The sequence below is a fragment of the Belonocnema kinseyi genome, chromosome 10 (genome assembly GCF_010883055.1).
Source record: "Belonocnema kinseyi isolate 2016_QV_RU_SX_M_011 chromosome 10, B_treatae_v1, whole genome shotgun sequence".
NCBI lineage: Eukaryota > Metazoa > Arthropoda > Insecta > Hymenoptera > Cynipidae > Belonocnema > Belonocnema kinseyi.
Genome location: NC_046666.1, coordinates 106,482,058 through 106,508,110, shown reverse-complemented (window position 1 = coordinate 106,508,110; position 26,053 = coordinate 106,482,058). Strand labels below are relative to the sequence as shown.

Here is a 26,053-nt window from a genome sequence, read left to right as displayed (position 1 = left end):
TATCTAGTCGGGAGTGGTGCTGACTGAAAACAGATGATTTGGAGCGATTCGCGCGCCATTTGTTGGTCATTCTAAGGACTTATTGAACTACCCTCGTACTAGTCGTGATATGGTACTTAGTTTTTGATTAAAAAACAAGCTTTCGCTTGGTGACACCAAGCCTCATCAGGGATACATATGGAAGTAAACTAGTCACCTAGTGGAAAAGAATTTTTAAAGATGTGTTCGTTAAAAATGTTAGGTAAAGATGTTCTGTTTGATTATGCGTTATTCTACTTACATTTGTCGTTATAATACTAACTTAAGATAAGCATTATTAGAGTTTGGTTACATAACTGTTATTTATAAAGGTGAGGTTCAGAAAGACTTTTTTTTAAATATATTATTGTTTTGGTAATAAATAAGATAACAGAAGTGCGATACTTCCTCTAGACATGCAATGTATTTCAGTGTAAAATATAAATAAAATTGTGGACAGCACTCCTCAGCACCATGACTGCATGTCCAGGAATGAGGTTATAATCGTTGTTATGTGGCGAGATAGATTATTCTATGTTCGCTAGAGCCACCTATGTCGCAGTTGGAAAATTAAAGATATAGGGGGAAAATTTTTTTTTATTACATAGATAATATGCATATTTTAAACGTTGTTAGTCGTTAGAACTAAACTATGGTATATATTGCTGAGGAAATCTGTGTCGGAACGTTTGTTAACAGAGTTTTGATGTTTCACAATTTGGAACATTTCTTTGAAAGTGCATTTTTTATCATTATTTTGGGTTAATTAGAATATTGAAATCGATAAAAGTTCTTTTGTAGAATTTCGTGAGTTCAATGATAAAAGGTAGTGCGATAAGTTCATTAAGATCGATGTTTGGAGATCTGTTTTGTGTTTTAATATGTGAGTTTTGGTTTATAGCCTGTAAATAATTTAATCTTTTATTGAGCCCTTCCATTGCTAAATCAGAAATTATAACGAAGAGAGGGGATCACATGGGGGTACCAAAGATTTGTAATATTGATTTTGAAAAATGCAATATGCGTTGTCTGAACAAAATTCTATTAATTCTTAAAATTGTTGAATTGGTATGTTGGTGTGTTCTCTGATTTTAAACCAGTTAGTTTATATATTTTTTAAAACGAGTTCTTTAGGAATATTTGTAAATAAGGATTTGCCGTCTAAAGAAACAATTTTGTAATTTACAGGGATTTGAATATTTTTAATTTTTTCAATGAGATCCCAACTATTTTTAATGTTTAATTTTTTCAATTACTAATTGAATGAATTTTCCAATATATTTTGAAATATTATAGATAGGATATGATTTGGAAGAAACTACTACCGGAAGAATGGGATTTTTTAATGAGATTAACCTGGATTAAAAAAAAGAAAAGCCTATCTAAGTAATCAAAATCGCTTTCTACTAAGATGCCGTTCACAAGAATACCTTCCCGCACACATCATTAATTTACAACCTAATATTGAGTTCGATAATCCTAAATGTAAAAGTCATTTTAACAAATACTGCCTAGATTTTAAAATCACAATTTTGAAATTAGAGATCACGAATGCAAGTTTTAGCATCAGAAAAGTCAAAAGCGAGATACAAAAAAAGAAATGAAACTCTTAAATATTGAAGATAAAGAACTACTAATTAAACGATTTTTTGATTGTCAGAACAATATAATTAACAATTTTGCGAAAGTCTTAATAGAAAAAATCGATAACGAAATTTGAATGGCCTACAAAAAAATACTATGACATCAACTCCAAAAAGCGACCAAACAAAAAATAGTTCATTAATCTCACTGAAACAGAAATTCCTAAAGATGTAGGTTATTTTTTCAGCTAGGAGAAAAATTTTGTCACTTCCTTCATCGGATCACCTATCTATAGCATTTCGAAATACATATATTGGAAAATTCATTCAATTAGTAATTGGAAAAACAACATCAAACATTAAAAATAGTTGGGATCTCATTGAAAAAATTAAAAATATTAAAATCCCTGTAAATTACAAAATTGTTTCTTTAGACGCCAAATCCTTATTTACAAATATTCCTAAAGAACTCGTTTTAAAAAATATAAAAACTAACTGGTTTAAAATCAGAGAACACACCGACATTCCAATTCAACAATTTTAAGAATTAATAGAATTTTGTTTAGACAACGCATATTGCATTTTTCAAAATCAATATTACAAACCTTTGGTACTTCCATGTGATCCCCTCTCTTCGGTATAATTTCTGATTTAGCAATGGAAGGGCTCGAAAAAGATATCCTCAAAAAACTACCTTTTAAATTAACCTTCTATATCCGATACGTTGATGACGTCCTGATGTGTGTCCCTGACAGGGAGATACGTTAGTTTCGATTTTAACATCGCAACTAAAGATAAGATTTCTGTTATTAAGAATCTAGTAGATAGAGCCGTCACACTCTCAGACACCAAATTTCAAGCAAAAAATCTTAAAATCGTCGAAAATACACTAAAGAATAACGGCTACCCAAGCAGCTTTACTAAAAAATATATCAATAAAAGATTAAATTATTTACAGGCTAAAAACCAAAACTCACATATTAAAACACAAAACAGATCTCCAAATATCGATCTTAATCAACTTATCGCACTACCTTTTATCAATGAATCCACGAAATTCTACAAAAGAACTTTTATCGATTTCAATATTCTAATTAACTTCAAATACGGTAAAGATCCTTTTTATTGTTTCACAAAAAACAAAGATATAACTCCAATAGAGAAAAAAAACCCATATTATTTACAGAATTCCATGTGAGTGCAGATGTGTATACGTTGGCCAAACTGAACGACATTTTAAAGATAGAATTAGAGAACATAAGACCGATTGTAAAAAAGATTTTAGATGTACTGCTCTGGTTTCACACTCACACACTTTAGACCACCAATTTGACTTTTTTAAAGCTAAAATTTTGCGCACCGAAAATAATGATAAAAAACGCACTTTCAAAGAAATGTTCCAAATTGTGAAACATCAAAACTCTGTCAACAAACGTTCCGACACAGATTTCCTCAGCGATATATACCGTACTTTAATTCTATCGACTAACAACATTTAAAATATGTATATTATCTATGTTATAAAAACAAATTTTCCCGCTATATCTTTAATTTTCCAACTTCGACATAGGCGGCTCTAGCGAACATAGGATACTCTATCTCTCCACATAACAACGAATATAACCTCATTCCTGGACATGCAGTCATGGTGATGAGGAGTGGTGCCCACAATTTTATTTACATTTTACACTAAAATGCATTGCATGTCCAGGAGGAAGTATCGCAGTTCTGTTATCTTATTTAATTACCAAAACAATAATTTTTTTTTAAGTCTTTCTGAACCTCACCTTTATAAATAACAGTTATGTAACCAAACTCCAATAATGCTTATCTTAAGTTGGTATTATAACGACAAATGTTAAGTAGAATAACACACGTTATCACATAGAACATCTTTCCCTAACATTTTTAACGACACATCTTATCTTTAAAAATTCTTTTCCACTAGGTGACTAGTTTACTTCCATGTGTATCCCTGATGAGGCTTGGTGTCACCAAGCGAAAGCTTGTTTTTTAATCAAAAACTAAGTACCATATCGCGACTAGTTGATCAACACTGTCATTCCATCGACCCAATATTATTACCTCACGCTAGTCAACAAAAAAAAAGTTACATCTTTAAGAAATTAAAGATAAAAATTGAATTCCTTTTTTATATGAAACAGCGATTCAAAAACTATCGAAAATCTAATTTATGCTGCAGAAAAAAAATTTGTGCCCGGTAATTTTGGCCAATAACATGTAGTAATACTAGCTTCAGCTGAAGCCACAACTCCGGTATGCGAAACTCGGAAACTATTAATGGTATCAAATTCTTCTTTGCGCAAGAATTCAGTGTTAATTAAGTGCTCTGGATTTGTGCTGTTTAAAAAATCCGGGCACTTTTAGTTTTACCTGAAGCCAGCATTAGTACATGTTTTTGCTCAATATTACCGGGCACAAAATTTAGTTTTTGCAGAATATATTAGCACTTAATTAGCACTAAATTCCTACGAAAAGCAGATCTTGATATCACTAATAGTTTCCGAGTTTCACAACACCAGAGTCACCTGAAGTCAGCATTACCACACGTTTTTGGTAAAAAAAAGTGCCCGAATTTTTTGCATAGCACAAATCTAGAGCATTTAATTAGCACTAAATTCCTACGCAAAGCAGATCTTGATATCACTAATATTTTCCGAGTTTCATAACACTAGTCATCTGAAGCCAGCATTACCATACGTTTTAGGTAAAATTAAAAGTGCCCGGATTTTTTGAATAACACAAATCCAGAGCACTTAATTAGCACTAAATCCCTGCGCAAAGGAGAATTTGATACCACTAATAGTTTCCGAGTTTCGCATACCAGAGTCACCTGAAGCCAGCACTACTACACGTTTTTGGTAAAAAAAAGTGCCCGGATTTTTTGCAAGGCATAAATCCAGTGCACTTAATTAGCACTAAATTCCTGCGCAAAGCAGATCTTGATATCACTAACAGTTTCCGAGTTTCACAACATCAGAGCCACCTGAAGCTAGCGTTACTACATGTATTTGATCAAAATTCCCGGGCACAAAATGTAGTTTTTGCAGAATATATTAGCACTTAAATAGCACTAAATTCCTACGCAAAGCAGATTTGGATACCACTAATAGTTTCCTGGTTTCATAACACTAGTCACCTGAAGCCAGCATTACCACACGTTTTTGGTAAAACTAAAAGTGCCCGGATTTTTTAAATAGCACAAATCCAGAGCACTTAATTAACACTGAATTCCTGCGCAAAGGAGAATTTGATACCATTAATAGTTTCCGAGTTTCGCATACCGGAGTTGTGGCTTCAGCTGAAGCTAGCATTACTACATGTTTTTGGCCAAAATTACCGGACACAAAATTTTTTTTCTGCAGTAAAAAAAATATTGCATTTTGAAGACGTACAAAAAATAGTGGAATACCAAATGATCGTAAATGAAGTAAATAATTATATTTAATGATAGAAGTTTATAATTACCTAAATATTTTTTGCCCAGAATTAATTCCGGAGCAGCATAGGTAGGCGACCCACACGATGTGTACAAATGATTTTGCATTCCGCCCTTCGGTTTGGCACATAAGCCAAAGTCTATCAGTTTTAAATTTTGATCTCTGTCCAGCAATACGTTTTCCTAATTAAAATGTACATACGAATAAATATCGTGTGTGTGTGTGTTAAGAAAAAACTTTTAACAAAAATCATTCACCTATAAACCCAAAAAAACTTGATCAAACTGAAACCTAAGGTGAATGAATGAATAAGACTAACGGTTTCATTAAAATAATGGTAAAATTGGAAACTAAAATAAACATACTTGGACAGAATCCATTCCAAATCAGGCAGGGTCTACGCTTGAAGTCGTAGAATCTCTCGGGGACAAATATGTTGTTTTTTAGTGAAAATATGGCGATACGTATTTGAATTGATGCTTCGTATTTCAAAAACCCCCCAATTATTTCTTTAAAGATACATTTTCTCAAAAAACCTACACTTACATTTTTTGTCAATTTTTTCTTGAATTTCTAATATTACAAGTAAAATATCTCGTGAGCTTTATGAGGGCTAAATAACATTTGTGGCCAGCAGAAATTTTTTTCATAAAATCGAATTTTTGTATTTTTCTTGCTTCCAACAGATACGAAAAAATGTTAAGACATTAGTTTGCACAGTTCAAAAAGTTCTACAGAACATTTCTTTACTTGTTTAGGATATTGTGTACCGTTTTTGAGAAAAATAAAAAATTCGATATTTATTTTAAAAAACTCTCTGGACAACACTTGCTTGGCCCGCATAAAACTTATAGAATATTTTTTTTACATTAACAAAATTTTTTTTAGCAAATTTAGATGAACAATAATGGGTAAAACTCGAAGAATAAATTTAAATGCCAAATTGCGCAAAATATTTTCTTAATATTTTCTCGTATATGTTGTAACCAAAAAAAAAAAATACGAAAATTCGATTTTATGAAAAAAGTAACTCCATGGGACAAAAGTTATCTAGCCCACATAAGACTCACAAGATATTTTTCTTGTGATAGTACAAATTCAAGAAAAAAAATGACAAAAAATATAAGTGTGGATTTTTTGAGAAATTTCGAAATAAGGCGATAAATTGGACCGGAATGTAGTAAGAAATATCAAATACCTCAATTAGGGTCAAAGTTATGTAATTTTAAACAAAAAATTGGGGTCTGTTGAAAAACGAAGCAAAAATTCAAATACGCATAATTTTGTGAAATTTTTTCCACAAATCGCAAATTACGTATAATTTAATTTCCTCTAAATACAACATATTTTGTCCCCGATAGATTCAGCGACTTTAAGTGTAGAACCTGCCTGATTTGAAATGGATTCTGTCCTTGAAATTATCGTGCTTAAATTTTAATAGATATTGAACTTGCAATTTAAATAACGATAGGGAAAAAATCCCTTACATTTAACTGCAAATGCAAATTCCGTCTGATTTTACTAAAAGTGATATAATAATGCTTTAAAACTTACTGGTTTCAAATCCCGGTGTGCATATCCCAGGCTATGTAGGTAAGCTACAGCGGATACTATCTGTCTAAAAAACTTACGCGACTCAGTTTCACTAAGCCTATTTTTCTCAACTGCAATTAAAAAAAGGATATTAATAATTGAGCCACTGGATTATAAAACGTGGTTTTAGGCAAATTATTCTCTGTCCCAACATTGGAATTGGCCTGAAATTTTGTAGGCGAGTGCCCAAATTACTCACCTAGAAGGAGAAAGAATTTCCTCACTTTCTACAATGACGTTAATTGCCAAAAAAAGGACAATACAGTTATTCCTAATTATTTTAAGGTCTAGAATTTTTTATGGCAAAAGTTGTAAACTGCATCTGCGTGTAAAACTGTGCGGTATAAACCAAATTTAAAATTATCTTATGTTCTCACACTAATGTTAAAGTCATGAATTTTCGTAAACAGTAAGAAAAGTGGCACATTTCCTTGTTCTTATCAGGCAAAATACGTTCTTACCATGCTAATGTCTATAGTTTGCACCCCATAGAAATATCATAGGTTCTAGTGAAAATGAGATAAAGTGTAATTATACACTGTTTTTTTAAGTCCGTTTGGTGATTTTACAATTTTTTTACCTTTGTGGGTACTTTATTTAAATGAAATTTGTATTAGAAATATAATAAAATAAAATTATATTATTAATAAAATTAATTATCATTGTTCGAGTTTGGAAACTTGTTCCGATAACCTTACCTCTTGCGTTGAAAGTATGTACCTGAGCAGATGCTGACGTCACCTCTTTTAAACAGATTTTCACAGCTTGGGTATTGCACCGGAGGTTGAAAATGTGTTGAAATCGAGAGTAATCAACATTTTCCTTTGCAAACGAGGGTAATTCGTCTTGCGACGCCGATCTTTCTAAGGGGAGTTCGTTTATGACACAAACGGTCCAATCTATGAGATCTTCTTAGGCTCTAGCATGGAAATTTTAAGGTGGTGACTTCGAATTTTCTAACTATTATAGCTAAAATCTATATTACTACAATTCATCTATATTTTCTTCTTGAAAGAATACAAAATACAGCCAACTTTCTGACATCTTGCCTTTCATCATACAGCATGGAAAGTAGCAAATTCTCTGCATCAGCGAACAGTCCATTATTTTGGATAACTTTTTCTACGGTCTAACAAAGGTCACCTTCCAGATACCGTGTCTCAAGAATAGATTTTCACGAGTGTTTAGGGGCAGATTTGTTTGTATCTTGACACTTGATTTCGAACTACATGGGTTCGTGAACATTTATTATGAATTTAATAAGGACCCGCAACTTGAACTATGGATTTCTTGTCTATATGCAAGCCCTAAGTAGCCCATTCACCAGTGTCAGCAACAGCATGCGATAATTTACCGGATTTCTTCTGGCATACTGTGGCGATCATTTTCCTGAGTTTACAGCTTTCCACATATCTAACAAATACTTATCTGAACTTGAAGCAGTGATGTCAACTATTAGGGAATTAAAAAAATTAATTTTGTGAAAACAGCCGACTAGAAGCTCTTAACAAGTCGGTAATATTTTACCCATTATACCCGAATATTCATCAGCTCCAGATGTTGCAACACCAAGAACGTCAAAGAGATGATGAAAAGGCAGTCCAGTGTTGTGAGATCAATATTCTTCTCAGACAAAATGCGAACATATAATTCAAAACAGTTAGAGCAGCTGTGAAATATGAGGTTAAGTGCCGTAACTACTAGCGTCTTGGTTCATGAAGAAGAATGGAATGCTCCTGTCATTTGGTGATTTGACGCAACTAACCGTCACTCGTTTTCTACAAAATCTTAGTGAAATAATGACAAATAGTGATAAAATTAGACTTTTTTCATTTTCAGAATTATAACAAAATTTGAAAACTTAAGATTTTTATCTGGAGCCTAGACACTCTAAACTATATATAAATAGTCTGGTAGCATTAGGAAATAGGACACATATACAGTTCATTTGAACAAGAAAAAAAATATGTTGCTTCAAACGAACAAGAAATGTGCCATTCGTCGTACTTTTTACCAAGCATCCTAATCATTAAAAAAATTCGACCTTAAAATGCTCCGAAATAACTGTATTTTCCTTTTTCGATACTAAACGTAGATGCACAAACTGAAGATATTTTTTATTCTGTTTTTATTGTAGAAGAGTAGTTTTAGTGACTACAAACCATTTGTATCCCTATTCAAAAGCAAAATAAAAATATTTTTTATTTTCAATACACCCTATTGTGCAGGTCGTCTGGGCTAAAAAATCAATTTTATATGCCGTTGTGCGCACGAATGGTTCAACTTATGAAGATTCGCGATAGTCAATTGCCCTCAAGTACAAAAACAAAAATGCTACCTAGAATTCTGGATCAACAATCATGGAGATAGGACCTTTATTGGGCCGTCAGCTGGACATGAGATTTGGAAGAGATATCTGAGAGACTATTTTATTTATTTTTTAATGGATTTTTAATATCTCACGCGCATTGTGTTTACTGAATGTTTACGCAATACTTAAATGTCTCCAAAAGAGAACTAGAAAATGTCGAAAACTACACGGAGAAAATTTATTAGGGAAAGATTCCGGAAAATTAGCGTAAATCTGGAACATAGATGCATTTGGACAAAGTTTAATATAATTCTGGTAGACTTTAAAACTATTTAACTTTTTTAGTGAATAACACATTTTGAAGTCTTCTATAACCTGTGAAAGAAGATCGTAAGTTGAGATTTGTGTATAATTTTGTCATTGTTATCATTTTATATTATTTTTTCAACTAAAACTTGTTACATTTACTGCAAGATTGATATATAGTGATAAGTTATCATCATACGTCAACAATTGCTATTATTATAATAAATGTTATCAAAAATGATTTAATTTTGTTTTTTATCTCATCCGCTGTTAAAAAAAAAAACAATTTGACAACGTAACAAAAATTTCTGTTAAACTCCTTTTGAGTTATTAGGATGAAGAAAGTATTAGATTCTTCCTGTAACTTTATTCTTTTATATTTAATCAGGAATCATGAATATTTGATCAAGAATATTTATTTGTTGATTATAAACAATTTTTATACACAATTTTACGCTTGATGCCTGAACGAGGTAAATTCATCATCATGAGTCTTGAATTGTTCGATTTTTAATTTGCCATGGTCAGGAAATTGGTGCCGAGTACACACATCGGTACCAATCCTGCTAGGAAGATAAATCTGAAAAGAATTAATTTATTATTTACGAAAATGCCAAAAGATACTTTGTCAATTAATTCAGGTTCGCAATTTACATTAAATTAATTTCGCATTTCTCAAATTTTAACCCGTTAATTTTAAAGTAATCCTGCTACAAAAAGCCCTTTGTTACATAATCGCTCCTGAGTTCTGGATCAATGTTAACCCTTATTTGAAAAGAATTCATAATTTTAATTGAAAAACTTATTAATTTATGTTAAACAAAGAGATTTGTCTACAGAAGCGAGAATCAAATTGCGATGTGAACAATTCTAATACACTCGAATTTGCCAATTATTACTAACCGGCGTTCTACTTATTCACTCGCTAACTAAATAATCTAAAAGTTTTCCCCCTTTTTAAGGAAAGCTGGGATCCCTTTTTCTTGCTACCAATGACTCTATAAGCGAAACTTCATGCTACTCAAACTCCAAGAACAATATTTACCTAGAAATTAGTCTTGCTTTTCTACCCTTTTAACTTATAGTGAAAAAAAGCTTGAGCTTTTAAATGCCCATTTGTTTCATCTTCAAAATTAATAAAAATCTACCATTTATTTGCCGTTTTATTTTGAGTCAACAAACTCATGAAACTATTTTGGGAATGTTACTAATTCCTAAGTTTATGAGCTTTTCACGTCAAAACATACAAACACCCATAAGATGCCAATTTATCTCCACATTTTTTCTGACCTCACTGCATGAGTTCCTGTCTAAAAACAGGTTGCCCATACAAATTAGATCGTTGGACAAATTGACAAACTATGGGTATCAAATCGCCTCACTTTAACTTTACCGTCGCTTTTGATCTACGGCACTGGCACCCTTGGATCCCATAAGAATGGGTTGCTCAAGGATGGGCGGGTAACCCTCCAGTATCACCCCAAGGTGTTAGAACGGAACAGAATAGGAGAGCGAGGGAGCCCGATAAAAGTTAATCCCAAAATTTAATGCACTTATGGCTTGTTCAATTTCTTAAGAGGATTTCAATACAGAAATCATTAAACTCAGCTTTCCTTACTTTTCTTTTTGATGAGGCAGCTAGGTACCATTTAGTGGTGAACGGAATTCCTGGAACGATCTATCGCCTCTTAGAGTCGAGAGCCAAACGTTTGTCCGTATCTACTATTTGGCGCCGACTGTCGATCCCGTCGTTCTTCAGTTATCAGGCTAGTCCCAACGTCGCGACTTCGATCATCCCTTCTTCTCAGGCTGGTTGCGCACGCAACGGCACCTGTTCCGCGTAACGGCACTTGTAACCTATATAACTCTTCTGCTCAGGAATTCGCCAGTCATTCAGGGGCATATTTGTTTTCTGTTTCGCCCGTTTTAGAATTAATTTTGTAAATATATATTAATTTTATATACTGAACCATTTCAGTCCTAAATTTCACACCTAAGTGTTTTAAGTTTTCACGATTGTGTCTATCTGGCCGGCCGTTTGTCCATAAGCACAATAACTCTCGAAAAAATAAACGAATCGAATCGGGCTGTAGCACACTCTTTTTGGGTCCTAAACAGAAGAAAGAGTTCGTTATCCAGCCTTCATCAACCAGCCGTTTTGGTTTTAATCCAACGACAATGCTACAAAGAAATCTCAAAATTACATTTTCAGTAGCCTAAAAACGCGAGATATTAAGAAACGTCCTTGGGAGTGAATTATAGCTTTCAAAAAGTCATGCACAAATTTTTTTACCACTTTCCGAAAGTTTTCACATTTTTTTATTTATTCGTCAAAACTGCTACGCAAAAATCGAAAATTCTGATTTTACTCTAAATGACGCTAGATAAGTAAAACTGAAAGCAGAATGAACTGTAGCTTTTCAAAATACCTACAAAATTTTATCGTAAGGTGGGTTAGAACATATACATTTAAGAATTTCTGGCAAAAATCGAGTGCCAACTGGAAGTGTCACGGTGAGAATTAATTCGTCAAAGCTTACAGAGCTTTGAGGAATGTAATTTGAATTGCTTTGAGAAATGTAATTTGAGCGCGCCTAGGGCGCGCGACGGTTGATTCTCGCGCTTCGCGCTCGGATATTTATTCTTTGCATTTGGAATGCTTGAAAAAAATTTATCAAAAAGATCTATTTTAGATGGCAGTATTTATATGCGTCTTTATATTCTGAATTGTCTACTTAATTAAGTATAGTCAAAGATTAAGTTTCTCAAAGCTCTGTAGGCTTTGAGGCACGCATTCTCATCGTGACACTCGCGCTGCGCGCTCGATTTCCGACAGGCATTTGTCGAAAGGTTTTGTTGGATTTTTTTCTCGTAACTTTCGTCGTTTTTCCACATGTGGTAAATTTCAACCATCTTATAACCGGTGTTATCATGCACTGTTACCAGGCTTCTTTAAAATCACAAAATTTACTGTAATCTAATTCACATGGAAGTGCAAAAAAGCAGAACGATGGAAATTTTACCAAAATTTTGTAATTCCACTGCAGAGGAAATTTAATTGCTGGGCCGTTGTTACTCGACAACACAACAACGAGTTCGCGTGTTTTATATATGAAATGTAATATATTTTAAGAATTGCATCCATTCTGTCTATATGAAGTTGGGATAAATTCATATGGCCATAAGTGAACATGTTCTGATTCGTAGTTTTATATTTTAAGATGCGCAGTCTTCTAAACTGTATGTCAATGTTGAGGTTATGCGTCTCTTTGTCTGGAGATGGCCTCTGTCATTTACATTGACGGTTGAATTTTACAAGAGGAACGTGAAATTACACTGTCTGAAAGTGTTACGGGAATATTCCTGTCTGCATGTGATTTTAAAGTATCACATTAATTTTCAACCATTGCAGTGAAATTCCCACTTTAATCACTGGTATTTTTATGTCCACTGATTAATGTGGTAATTTTCAACCACTTTTTTTTACATTGTAGAAAAACCTGGGATCTAAAAGAGATCTTTTTGCTAAAGTTCCTTTCTAGTCTTCATATTCAAGGACAGGCGGGTTTTTCTTTACTAAAGCGCATTTTTACACTATTACCTTAACGAAGAAAAGTTCTAAATTATACTTACTCAAAAAATCGACGTTGTCCGATCTAAGCCAAACCTAGACAAAGTGTCGTGCTATTAAATAGTAATTTATGGAAGCAAATAGTTACCATTTGGACAAATATTTACCGAAGGGTTGAACATTTTGTGATCTTCATAGATATCGTCTATTTCAGCCATTTTTAACTCTTCTAATGGCGTTAAAAATTTTTCCCCATGACAATTTTGATAGGTTTTTCCCGCAATATCAATTTTTTTAAAGTAGTTTCTTTAGGGCTCTATCGTAAAATATTAATTTTACAAAACGAACTTGAAAAATGAGGGACAGACTTTCCAAAATTTACGTTGCTATATTATAATTTATTATTTTTAAACAAAGGCAAATATAAAACTTTACCTGCAGCTTTATTAAAAAATTCTTCCATGTAACCTCGAATTTTAAAACTTTGTCGTATTATTTATTATCTTAAGACATATCAGGCCGAGCTTAAACCAACTTCTACTGTAAAGCGCTTGCCTGTGTCGGTTAAAAATTTTTTTTATTGCTGAATCTTTTGTGATGATACCCCGACTATTTTAAGTCTAAAGTCTAAAGTATGAAGCCATAAACATTCTAACTACAACAGATCAACAGTTATCCCTTCCTGAAATAAACGAATTTTTTATAACATATTTTTAAGCGCATAGTTCTTGAAAATCTCACTTCTCTGCAGTCGACGTTGGACCCAATTACCATAATGCCTCTTAATTACAAAATGATTGACAGCTGTCTTATGGGTATAGCCATTTAAATGCATCCTAATAATTTTAATTCTTTTTATTATGTTGAATTTTTTTGATGATTTAATCAAAATCGCTATTTTTTGCAGAAGGAAGGGTTGTTTTCAAATAAATAATTCAAATATCCACTATGTTCGGTTGAAATATTATCTGATGAATTAGTCGAAAATTAGCTGTTTTTTTAGTAAGTGTACTTGACGATGATTCGTTACTTTCTATATTATATCTTTGTTAGAATTGAAATAATTAATTCGCCTTAGGCTCCTTTAAAGCTAACTTTGGTGTCATTCGGGGCATTTTGAAAACAAAATCTTGAATTTATGAGAGGACGCATATCACAAAATCAGCAAGGATTAAAAAAACTACATTTGAATGAAAATGGCTGACAGATACAAAAATCTTTATAAACGATGTTGAAAAGGTACATACCTATGTGATCAAAAAGTTCTCCACCTGAGCAGTATTCAATGACCATAAAATAATGGGACTCAGTCTCAATGACTTGATAAAGTCTACATACGTGTTTATGCAATAAAGTTTTCATTGCTTCAATTTCTAATTTCACTCTTGGTAAATCATCCTGTAACATACATAATTAAATTGGGTAAATTCATGAGTGATTGTCCAGTACAACTGTATGGTTCCAAAAATTAACAGCCTACGTGATACAATTAAAATTATTCAGAAAAGATACTCAGAAACAAGATTTTGAATTACTCATTGGGTACCAACGAAATATACACATAACCCATGGGCGGATGCATGTATGCTGCTAAGGAGTGTACGAGGGTGAGGAAAACGGTCTGTAAACTAGGAGGAACATTAAAAAATACGGATTCTTCTAGTAGTATTGGATCGTAACCTGAATTGACCGGTACCGGCTGAAATTTCCGGTAAAGTAGAGAAAATTCTCCGGTAACGAATGGAAAAGAAATTTTTTTTAATTTTAAGAATAAATTTGAATTGCTTATAGTTATTGCGTTTATTTGATATAATATTAATAAATATTTGTCACATTCAATAACTTGTGGGAAAACTTTCGCGTTTAAAAGTGTTCCTTAACCTCTACGTTGGGACTCGGTTTTGCTTGAAAATGTATATGCACATTATTTTTTGCAAAAATATTGTTCTTTTTAATTGTTCACACTTTGCAGGTTGAGAAGACAGCAAATACGTGTGTGTTTATTACATAAAAAAGTCTATGAAACACATTTCTTGAACATAATGTTTCGAAGGGTGCCTAACCTAATCGGCTGAATCGTTGTAGGCATTTTGCAGTTTCACACCATCGTGAAGAATACAAAAGGTATTATTATTATAATTATTATTAATAATAAGTGACACATTATATTTTTCCAAATATATTGAAAAGATATGAGCCACTAAGTAATTTTCTGTAATAATAGATATGAGGGTGGTTTCAAGAAAACATTGTAAGTAGGTATGTAATATTAATACAAATTAAATACTATTGTTTGCAAAAAAGTTTTTATTATATTTTTTTATTAAAGTACTAACAATAAAAGACGCTTAAGGATCTGAAAGACAATAAACGAATACATCAATTTTCTAGTGAAATAAAAGAGTAATTTCCAAATTCAGTCTATTCAAATTCAATTCAAATTCAGTCTATTTTAATCCTATATTATTTCTATTGGGTACGGACATGGCCGTGATATTAACCGGATATGACAGGCAGCGCCCGTGATGGCCTAAACCTGAAATTTCTAGCGGATAGGAATTTGACATTTATACAAGTTAGCACGTGTGCATTGTTTTTAAATATAATAAATAAATAAATAGATGATTACTTTGAAAACGTATGTAACATTTTTCAAAACGAAACTAAATAATAGAGGAAACTTTCTAGCAAAAAGATTTAGTGAAAAAATGGTCTTTGATGATGTATATTTTAATTAGAACGGGATTTTAAGCTACAAGTCATTTTATCGATTTTCATCCTGAAACATTGAATAAGGGAAAAAGTTTAGCAGTAAATCATGTGATAAGGGTGCAGAAGTGAAAGTAAAGGAAATAAGCTAAATTCAGTGCACCGTTAACAGACAGAGTTCTCCCCATTACGACGTTAAATTACAGGTGTTTATTAGATAACAAATATATTGTAATACAAAGAGAAGCATTAGAGAGGCTTAAGATTAGAAATTTCCTAACATTTTTCTTTGTGCCAAAAATATTTATAAATTATAAATGAGATACGGGACACTCACTGTGAAAAATTCTAATAAATAATGACATGTAGGTTTGCTTAAAACTTTCTTTTTGATAAGTATTGCTATTTTTAAATTTAACTAATTTTCAATTATTTCAACAAATTAAATTTGTTTAAATAATTTTTCTCAATTTTTCAAATGAATAATTATAATTATTTCTTCAGTAAAATATTAACCACCGCTGGTTAACTAATGTTACATGGTTTAAACAATTTATTCAAATTAATTTTTTTCTATAATGTTTTTTTACAAAAATATTACTGTATTATCGTTAAGTGACAAAAATTTATTTTCAATTGTTCACCAATCGTTAAAGTAATAAATTATCACTTATTTTCAACAACCTTAAATTTGTTTAAACGATATTTTTTCATGAAATATAATTCATGAAATTCAAATTAAAATAAAATATACTCCATAAATATTATGTGATAATTAAACTTTCTAACCTCAAAATCTCACAACTAGCATTACGTTTACAAAAATCGTATAAAATCGTATAAAAATAATATTACTGCCTTAATTAACGCAATAATTTTTCCAGATATCTTAGTATTTCTTTTTCAAAAAAGAAGAGTATTGAAATACTTTATGCGATATTTGCAATGCTCTATGAGATCTGTCATTGACAAGAGAAATTCAAAACGCAATTACGATCAAACCGTTTAATAAACTCGAGCAAAAGTTTTTTTTCCCCTAACTCAAGATTTTATCAGCTTTCCTACAGGCACTCCCGTTATCTGATAATTAAACTCTTATTTTCAGTATAAATGTATTTATTTTCAATTGCATGTAAACAAGTGGAAATCATCCCTAAGAAATTGCCACTTTTTGGTAATAGATGGCGCCAGGCCGTTTCCGTGGCCGTACACAATTGGAACATTTTCTTTAGCTTTGAAAGCACATTTTACATACTTATAAATCAAAGATTAGCATTAAGATGCCTATTCTCCATGAAACTGATCAACAAATACGACGAATTTTGAAATTCACATTCATTCACATTTTAACATACAGATGGCGTCGCAATGTGAGCGGTAACTTTTTACTGGATAGCAATATTGCGTTCTATCCTTGATATTCTTATTCAAAACATTCTACAGATTTTACTCCAACATAATTTAATATTAAAAAAACTGACATTTTCTAGGTAATATTAACCCTCAATAACCACACTGGTGCGAATTCGCACCTCGTGAAATTTCTGGCTTCTGTAACTTTCTACCTGCGTAGACCAAGGATCTCTCCCTACTACGACAAATATGCTAGTACCCTAGGTGAAATTTGAAGTTTTTTTATTTTCTCCAATATAGTAGACGGAATTATGTTGAATGTAAGTATTTTAACATATTTTATTGTTTTTCATATAAAATTATGAAACACTTCCAAATTTTGTCATGATTTTGAAAACATTTTGTGGTACTATTCATGTGTATATAAAACATAAAATAATCAAATAAAATGTTCACACAAACAAACATATATATATACACACACAGGGTGTGTAAAAAGTCCCGGGACGGTTGGATATTTCCTCAGGTAAAATTTTTTTCAAAAAAGTGAAGGTCATTCCTCAAGTAAATTTCAACGAGGAATTCAATGGTGACCTTCATTTTAACCTTGAAGTTCACCTTCATGGCTTTTTGAAGGTCAATTTTTTTTTTTTAAATGGAAACCCCATTTTTTACATCTGCAATCGATAGAGCGGAAAATTATACGTTCAGGTACGTACCCAAGTCATAGGTCAATTTGTAACGGTCAAGATCAGTCAGAGGTTATTTGAAATTAACAAAGTTTTCCAAGAGGTGAGTGTAATTCCTGAAGTAAATTTCAACGAGAAATTCATTGGTGAGCTCTGTATTGATCTTGGTTACAGCGTTTTAAATATTGTAAAATCAGTAGGAAATTTTTTATTAAAAGTTCCAAGTATTCTGCTGAGAGTTCTGTTCCTCCCGAAAGAGTTATACAGTCCTATACCGTTTTTCGATTTCTAAGTCAATACTTAAGACGATACCATAAGTCCTATACGGTTTTTCCATACGAATATTACGAATCAAAACTAAATTTACGTATTACGAGTACATACTTACCATCTATTCCTAAAAGATTATTATGTCTCAAAATTAACAATTGAAAGAACTGTAAGGCGCTTTATGAATCATGGATCTATCAAGGACCTTCAGAGAACTGGTCGGCCAAAACCTGCAGGATCTGAGGACATGCAGATAGACATAGCCCATGCATTTTCTGAAAACCCACGCCTTAGTTTACGTCGAGCTGGTGATGTGCGTGACATTGCTCCTGAGACAGTGCGAAATATTTTTAAAAGCATTCATTTCCATCCTTACAAAGTTCATCTTTTACAACAGCTCAATGAAGACGATCCTGATCGTCGGCTTAAATTTTGTGAAATTATGATGGACAGAATTGATAGAGAACCTATTTTCTTGCACAATACAGTATTTTCAGATGAATCTACTTTCACTTTAAAAGGTGAAGTTAACAGGCAAAATTGTAGATATTGGTTCGACACAAATCTTGATTGGATGTTGGGAGAGACACACAATATCCACAAAAGATTAATGTTTGGGCCGGTATCTTGAATGATACGTTGATAGACCCTTTCTCCATCGATGATAATCTGAATGCCCGTGCATATGAAGAGCTTCTCAGAAACCAAATTGTACCAAGCATAAGGGAAATTACAGGCAATCTCCTGATCTGACGCCTCTCGACTATTTTCTTTAGGGTTATTTAAAGAGCCAAGTATACTCAACGCAACTGCAAAGCTTAGACGAATTTCAGAATCGGATTCTGCAACAGGCTACTTTGATTGATAGGGAGATGATTCGTAATGCTGTAACTTATTTTTACAATCGCATAGCTTTGGAAAACCAGATTTACTATCTCATCTAGAAAAAATCGTGTGACAACAAGGTCACCTTTCAGAGAAGTGTCTTTCAGAGCGACACCATGATCCCACTCCTCTTTTTGCCTTACATTATTGCCACTATCTCTAGCACTTCGCCATTCCGACGTGTACTTGTGCGGCAAACACGCAGATCGAAAGTACAAGGTCACTCATGTATTTGACATGGACGATCTTAAGATTTATCCTAAAAACAAACAACAACTACATCTAGCTTTAGGGATTGTCAAACGAAATACTAAGAAAATTGGAATGGAGTTTGGGTTAGACAAATGCGCCAATGTTTATTTGGAGCGAGGAAAACTTAATGGCATCCCTGACATCTATAAAGGATACTCTCCGAAGCAGATACAAACGTCTCATCCGGCAGATTTGGTCTTCCGAACTGTCGACGAGGAACAAAGTATCTGCAAAGAACATGCTTGCCGTCCCGATAGTACTCTATTCATCTGGAGTAGTTCCATGGACGAAGAACGAGCTCAGATCCCATAATATCGAGACAAGAAAGGTTATGCACGTGAACAAAAGCATGCATCTTAAGTCTTCCGTTCCGCGACTGTACATCTCACGCCGTCAAGGTGGTCGCGGAATATTGAGTCTTGAATGTCTTCACAACAGGATTATTCTGGGTACAGCACATCGAGTTGCAAATTGGAGAGACCCTCTCCTTGAAATGGTCAGGAATCACGAAGAAGTGGGTAAAGGAGCATTTCTGTACAAAGCAGCGGAGGAGGCTGCTGAAACACTCGAACTTAACTTCAGTATTAGAGGTGAGAAAAATGAATCAAATCTTGTCTATCTTGAGTACTCACTCCTGAAAACCCGGATTAAGAAAGCACAAGAGAAAAACTTTCGTGAACAGCTCCTCGATAAGTGTATGCACGGTATCTCCCACAGAAATGTGAAGGATCAGTCAAAGCTACATTCAAAGGCACAATGCGGCACTAAGAGTGCTTTATTACCATCTCTGTAACTCTCACGGCATTAACCTTAATATCGCTCCTCTAAATGCTCCTAGGGAAATCGAGTCAATTGTCGAGAATGGGAAGTGCCGCATATACTGAAACTTTATATTCTCGACAATTGTTTCTGTTGCTTACTCGAGGCCTGACATGGTTCTTCTTCACTTCGAGAAGCGAACCATGTTCGTTATCGAATTGTCGGCACCAGCTGATAAAAACATCATAACCAAGGAGAATGAAAAGAAAGAGAGGTATCGAGACCGTATAAGGGAATTGCAACGATTGTACCCGGAATATTCTGTTAAACTAATCGTTCTTATCATCGGCGCTCTTGGAGGTGCCAAGCTTTCAATCGCTAATGGCCTAAAAAGCTTCCCTGCGTGTCAACAATATGTTAAAACACTTGGGGGAAAAATGCTGATCGTCGTATTGATTCCGTTACAGACTGTAACCACCTATCTCACGGTCGTGAGACGTGTTTGTGGCTGAAATTTTACCGCGATTTCGCTGGCAGCGGATGTAATGTTTCAGATTAGCACCCGCTCCCGGCGAAATCCTGCGGATGTCCTTATAACAAATTTTTAATTATATATATATATATATACATATATTCCATTAAGACTTTAGTTTCAAGAAAAAATTATTAATTTCGGTAAATAGAAACAAAATGACAATTTTTTGAAGAAAACAAATGATTTTTCACCAATCTTGTTTTGAGTTTGATGTATTTTCATTGCTTTTGTTGTTTTTGTATTCAAAACTATCTTCAATGAATTCGTTGGGAATTTCCACCCCAAAAAGTACCTATTATATATTAAATTTCATCATAACAGTGGCATCCGAGATATGGTGGAGCTGAATGAAAACATAAGAGGCCTTATTAGAAAAAATGTCACAGTAAGCACGGAGGTACACTATAGGTCAAAGTTTTCTTTGGAAAAATTCCCTACTTCTACCTCTAGTTTTAAAGTTATGTAAGCAATTGTTGTTGATTTAAACTGCAATTTGTAATATCATTAAATGCACCCCTAGAAATACAAGTGTCCATAAATTGGCCATTTTCAAATTTAAAGTGGGGGTGATACTTAAACAGACCATTCACAAAATACGTTATGCATTTTTTAGGAACTGAAATGCCTTTTCCATTTTTCTTAACATTATTTTTTCGATTTTTATAACGCGAAAATTCTTGCGAATGACTGTCACTATTGCAAACGTCTGATGTTGGAAATGTGTCATATTGCTAGGAATGAGAATGCTGTAAATTTAAGAAACGACGTGGAAAAACTTTCAAAAATATACTATCCTGTTGTGAAGCAAAACAAATTTTTAGAACACGTGGTCACTACGGCCTTCGCCCCCTAAAAGGAGCCGGCAATAGGTCCTCTCAATTTTCAGGTAGAATTGCGGTCACAGCCCTTTAAAAATTAAAGCACCGTCTCTTTGAATCCCGTAAGTTTTAAAAGTGGAGGACCTCTGTGAATGCTTTTTCAGTTTTCTTCGCGATTTTAAACGGAAAGGATGTCTCTATTTTTTTACGTCGAAAACTATCCTTTTTATATAAACAAGAATTCTGTTTTATAAAAATTCTCAATCGCTTGCCTATTATGTTTTTTTCCATTAACTTCTTCTCAAACGTTAAGTGTGTGCCTATGCGACATACTTGTAATTTTTGTGTTTGTGGGATTACGAAGTAATTTACTTCTCCGCGATCACCTTATCCTTCTGCGACGGAACGGGACGACCATACGGAGAGGGGATTGACGGTGAACGAGAGAGATCGAGAAGAGAGAGGCAAAGAGAGAGAGGAGATGCATGACATAGAAATACTAAGTTTATGCATGAAAACATCTTTTTACCAAATATTGAACGCCAAAATTTAATTTTAATTTTAATTTTATTTATTACATAGATATATCGAGGCGTCCTAACGATAGGATGCCAACGCACCGATCAACTAGATGATACTTAACCAAAAATATAAACAATAAAAAGCTAACCGAGAAGTTAACGCTAGAAAGTTCTTGCTCCATCAAATCATGAAATTGCTTTGCTCGTCTGATATAGCACTTTCATGATTTGATGGAGTGAGCGTGCATCTTTTAGTTTTGGCCAACTTCTAGCTTTATCTTGCTCAATTCCCTGAGCAAGACTTTCTAGCGTTAACTTCTCGGTTAGCTTTTTATTGTTTTAATTTTTGGTTAAGTACTGTCAAGTCGTGTCGCGTCCGTTTGCATCCGACCGTTAGGATGGCTCGATATATAAAACTTGTTTGAATCTTATATCTGGCACTGAGGAGGACCCCTATCCGTGGTCGAAACGTTTGCCAATCTAACCTTTAAAGAAATGCATGTTTTATAATTAAGTATTTTCATAAGACCCTGATGCCATTGTAAAATTTCTTCAAAAAAATTTAATAATTAGGTCATTTAAATCCGACATCTCTAAAAAAAACAGTAAAGATATGTCTAGGTCACACCACCTCATGTATATGGGTACAATTTACATAAAATTCCAATAAAAATGTAATAAAATACAATGGTGTGATACCTTGTAATTTACTTTCTGTCGTTTTTCTGGAAATTATTAAGAAGAAAAAATAGGATGTACCATGATTTATTCAAATAAACATCAACTGACGGGTGAGTCATAATAACTTTTTAAATTCCGTTAGCACTTTTGCTTCACACTCGCATCAGAACTGTTATTTTTCAATCACAATTACTTATTCACTGCACCGTCGTGGACATCTTGCGCACGAAAAATTTAATAATACTTCATGTTTGTGCCTTATTTTTGTATATTTCTCAAATAATTGAGGAGTTTTAGGCAGGACCGACAGGACATATAATTAAGGGACGCCTGTCTAAGAGCACAGTTTAACTAATTTTTTGAAAAGCCAAATTGACTATTTAAGTCTCTAAAGATGAAATTGATTGAAGAACTATCCGAATAACAAATCTCACTCAAATTTACATTGACTTAAAATTTTTTCTTATATGAAAACCAATTAAATATGCGTGGGACCGACAGGACATGAAAACGAAGGAAAACTTTGAAATTTTTTGTAATAGTCGATAAAACAATCATCGACGTCACAAAATGTATTTTTTATATTATTATTTATACTAATGATATAATTTAGGTTGCAAGGAGATAAATTACAGTAATAGTAGTTTAATGTTACTAAAATCCGAGAAAACTCGTACTGGGGACACGGGACCGACAGGACATTTTTGACATTTTCTCTGCACAGAAAAGTACCAATATAGCTTCCATTTTAATTTTCTCCGAAAATTATTTTTTCAAAATTCCACCGGAACAAAGCAGAGACATGCAATTTATTCCCTCCTCTTTTATTTCCCAAACTTTTATTTCGTTTAGACGTAAGTTGGGAAAGAAAAATTGAGGACCAGCTTTGGTCATGTAACCCTCTCGTTACATAGCCTTAAGATGACATTTCTTCTTTTACATGATTTTAAGTTCAGAGAACCAAATTAAAATTTGTTTAAATTGCAATTTAAACATAACCATTTTGAAAATTATAATTTGAAAGATGGTACTTTGAAAAATTACCACATTTTTTAAAATCGAAAATGGATATTGCTGAAAAGTTGTTACGCTTTATTACAAATAAAAATATCTAGCGATTTTTTTCAAAGAAAAATTATCCGAAGGTGTCGTAAAGGAGCCAAACCTGATAATGAAAAATAACTTTTGTTTAAGTCAAATTTTTTTTAAATGAGCAAAAATAACTTTTTTAATTCAGGTAACTTTTATTTAAAAAATGTTTATTTTATAAATATGAAGCAAGGGACTGTGCATAAATTACATAAACTTCTATTTAAAAATTTTAAGCCACATTCCTCCCGTTGTTAGGGTTCAAACGTTTTGACCTCTCCCGCCCCCATTTTACATCATTTTTACAGACTACATTTTTTTGTGAATTTAGCGGTTACCCAAAAATTACGTGAAACTATTTGAGGTAAGGGAAGATTTTGTAAAATCTTACTGTTTTTCATGGATGAACAAAGAAGTTCAACTTTAAAGCAATGAAATATTTCCATTTAAAATTTTTAAAAACGAAGTGTATCGTCGTCCCGAAATTCGAGACGGCTAGCCTATTTATTCTCACCATTTGGCTAGTCATCCCGAAATTCGGGATGACTAGTCTATTTTCACTATTTGTCTAGTCGTCCCGCAAATGATGTATTTTTAAAATTTTACTCCTTTCTTGCAAACGAACAAAACTAAAAGTTAGGTTATGTTTTAGAAAATGTAGTCCTTTAAGCTCTAACTCATCCAAATAAATTTATATATTTGCTCTGTGTCAGCGTAGTCTCAAGTTCGTTCAAAACCTCCCTATGATTTCCACGCGCTGGGATGGGATCTTACTTTTAACATTTGAAGCTTGACAAAACTATGAAAATTATATATTATTCTTTATTTTTTTCAGTTACTTATACAAATTCACCAAAAGCCTTAGTTTTTTTTTGGTGAAAATAAGGAATATCTTGGTAAAAAGTTTAGAATTTTTTTAAATAGGACTTGCTACTAGAAATAATTTAAGTTACACCCATAAATATTTCCAATATCTGATAAGGAGAAAGGCGGCCTTGTGTCTGATCACAGAAATAATTTAAGGCACATCCCCTACCCCTTTTCCAACGCCCCCCGAGGGGCGGCAAGGCACCCCTGTGACTGGTCACAGAAATAATGTAATATCACACCCCTGCCCCTTTTCGAACGCCCCGTGGGGGGCAGGAAGGCATCCCAGTGACTGGTCACAGAAATAATGTAAGATCACACCCCTGCCTTTTTTCCAACGCCCCGTGGGGACGGGAAGGCGCCCCTGTGACTGGTCATAGAAATAATGTAAGATCACACCCCTGCCCCTTTTCCAAAGCTTCGTGGGGGCGGGAAGGCACTCCTGTGACTAGTCACAGAAATAATGTAAGATCACATCCCTGCCCCTTTTTACACCACTTCATGGGGCTGGGGGGTACCCCTGTGACTAGTCAAAGTAATTACATAAGTAACAGGAACGAAGATTATTTCATGATTATCATTACACCATTAAGCCATTTCCTTTTCGGGGTAGGCCTGAATCACTCGGTAGGGGAAAGGAGTAGTGTGTGGAAGGGATAGAGATTTTTCAGATTGATCCAGAATTCTCGTGCTATTTAAGTAGATTACACGTTCGTTCAGCAACACTGCTCCGACCCTGGTTGCTGATCAATCTCTCTAGCAATCACCCCAACCGAAGAACCTCACGAAGTCGTTATGTAAGGTTCCCTACTTGGGTCCATTTGCAGCCAAGGTCTTTGATTCCGGCGTCATTCACTCTACTGACACTCTTTTTATTAACTATTTTCCGCCATACTTTCCTGTCCTGGCATACTTCTCTAGCTTCTTTTATGTCCATGCATTTTTTCATGCAGGCTCTCGTGTTTCTGTGACTTCTCATGTCTCTTCTAACTATGGTCTCATTCACACATTCTAACCATTCTTTCCGCTGTCTACCTCTGGGCACGCTGCCATTTACTTTACCTGGATACACTTGTTTCGTTAGCCGTTCATTTGGCATTCTCTCAACATGTCCGAACCATCTTAACCGATTTCTTTCCCATATGTCTACTAGCGTCTCTTCTGCACCACATTCTTTTAGAATTATCTCATTACTTACTTTGTCCATCAGGGTTTTCCCCCATATTATGCGCATGAATCTCATGTCAATTGCGTTAATTCTACTCTTAGCTTTTTCTTGATAAGTCCATGTCTCGCTACCGTATAGTATAATAGGTACACATATAGAATTATGTATTGCCATTTTAGCTTTATTTGATATATTTTTACTTCTGATAAGAGTACCTGCTCTACCAATAACCTTCTTACCTTCATTTATTCGTCTATCTAATTCCTCATCTATCTTCCCGTCCCTAGTAAATAAGCTACCAAGGTATACGAACTTATCAACTTGTTCAATTCTCTCATCATTTATTAAAATATTGCATAGTGTTTTCTCACTCTTTCCTTCGAACACCATAGTTTTTGTTTTATTTGCGTTAATTTTGAGGCCCATGCTCTTCATGCTTGCATCTAGTTTATTCAACATTCTTTGTAGGTCTTCGATAGACTCTGCCCTAACAACCTTATCATCTGCGAACACTAACCCACGTACCCTTGCTGTTTCGAGATCCACACCCTCTTCGTCGAAGAGAGCCATTCTTAAACACTTGTCCATAAATAATATAAATAACCATGAAGACA

General features: G+C 33.6%; 1 protein-coding gene across 5 annotated transcripts in view; it reads right to left on the bottom strand.

Moving 5' to 3' along the window:
• LOC117181480 (maternal embryonic leucine zipper kinase-like) overlaps window positions 1-26,053 on the bottom strand; it is a 252,964-nt gene that overhangs the window by 203,805 nt on the left and 23,106 nt on the right. For 3 of the 5 annotated variants that reach the window (XM_033374181.1, XM_033374184.1, XM_033374180.1), the window contains exons 2-4: window positions 14,091-14,241; window positions 6,617-6,726; window positions 5,091-5,244 (exon numbers count right to left, since the gene is read on the bottom strand). In XM_033374181.1, the coding sequence (XP_033230072.1) occupies window positions 5,091-5,244; window positions 6,617-6,726; window positions 14,091-14,241 (415 nt within the window). Of the gene's footprint in view, window positions 1-5,090; window positions 5,245-6,616; window positions 6,727-10,890; window positions 11,454-14,090; window positions 14,242-26,053 lie in introns of those variants that run through there. The other 2 variants (XM_033374182.1, XM_033374183.1) reach the window with 2 other exon arrangements.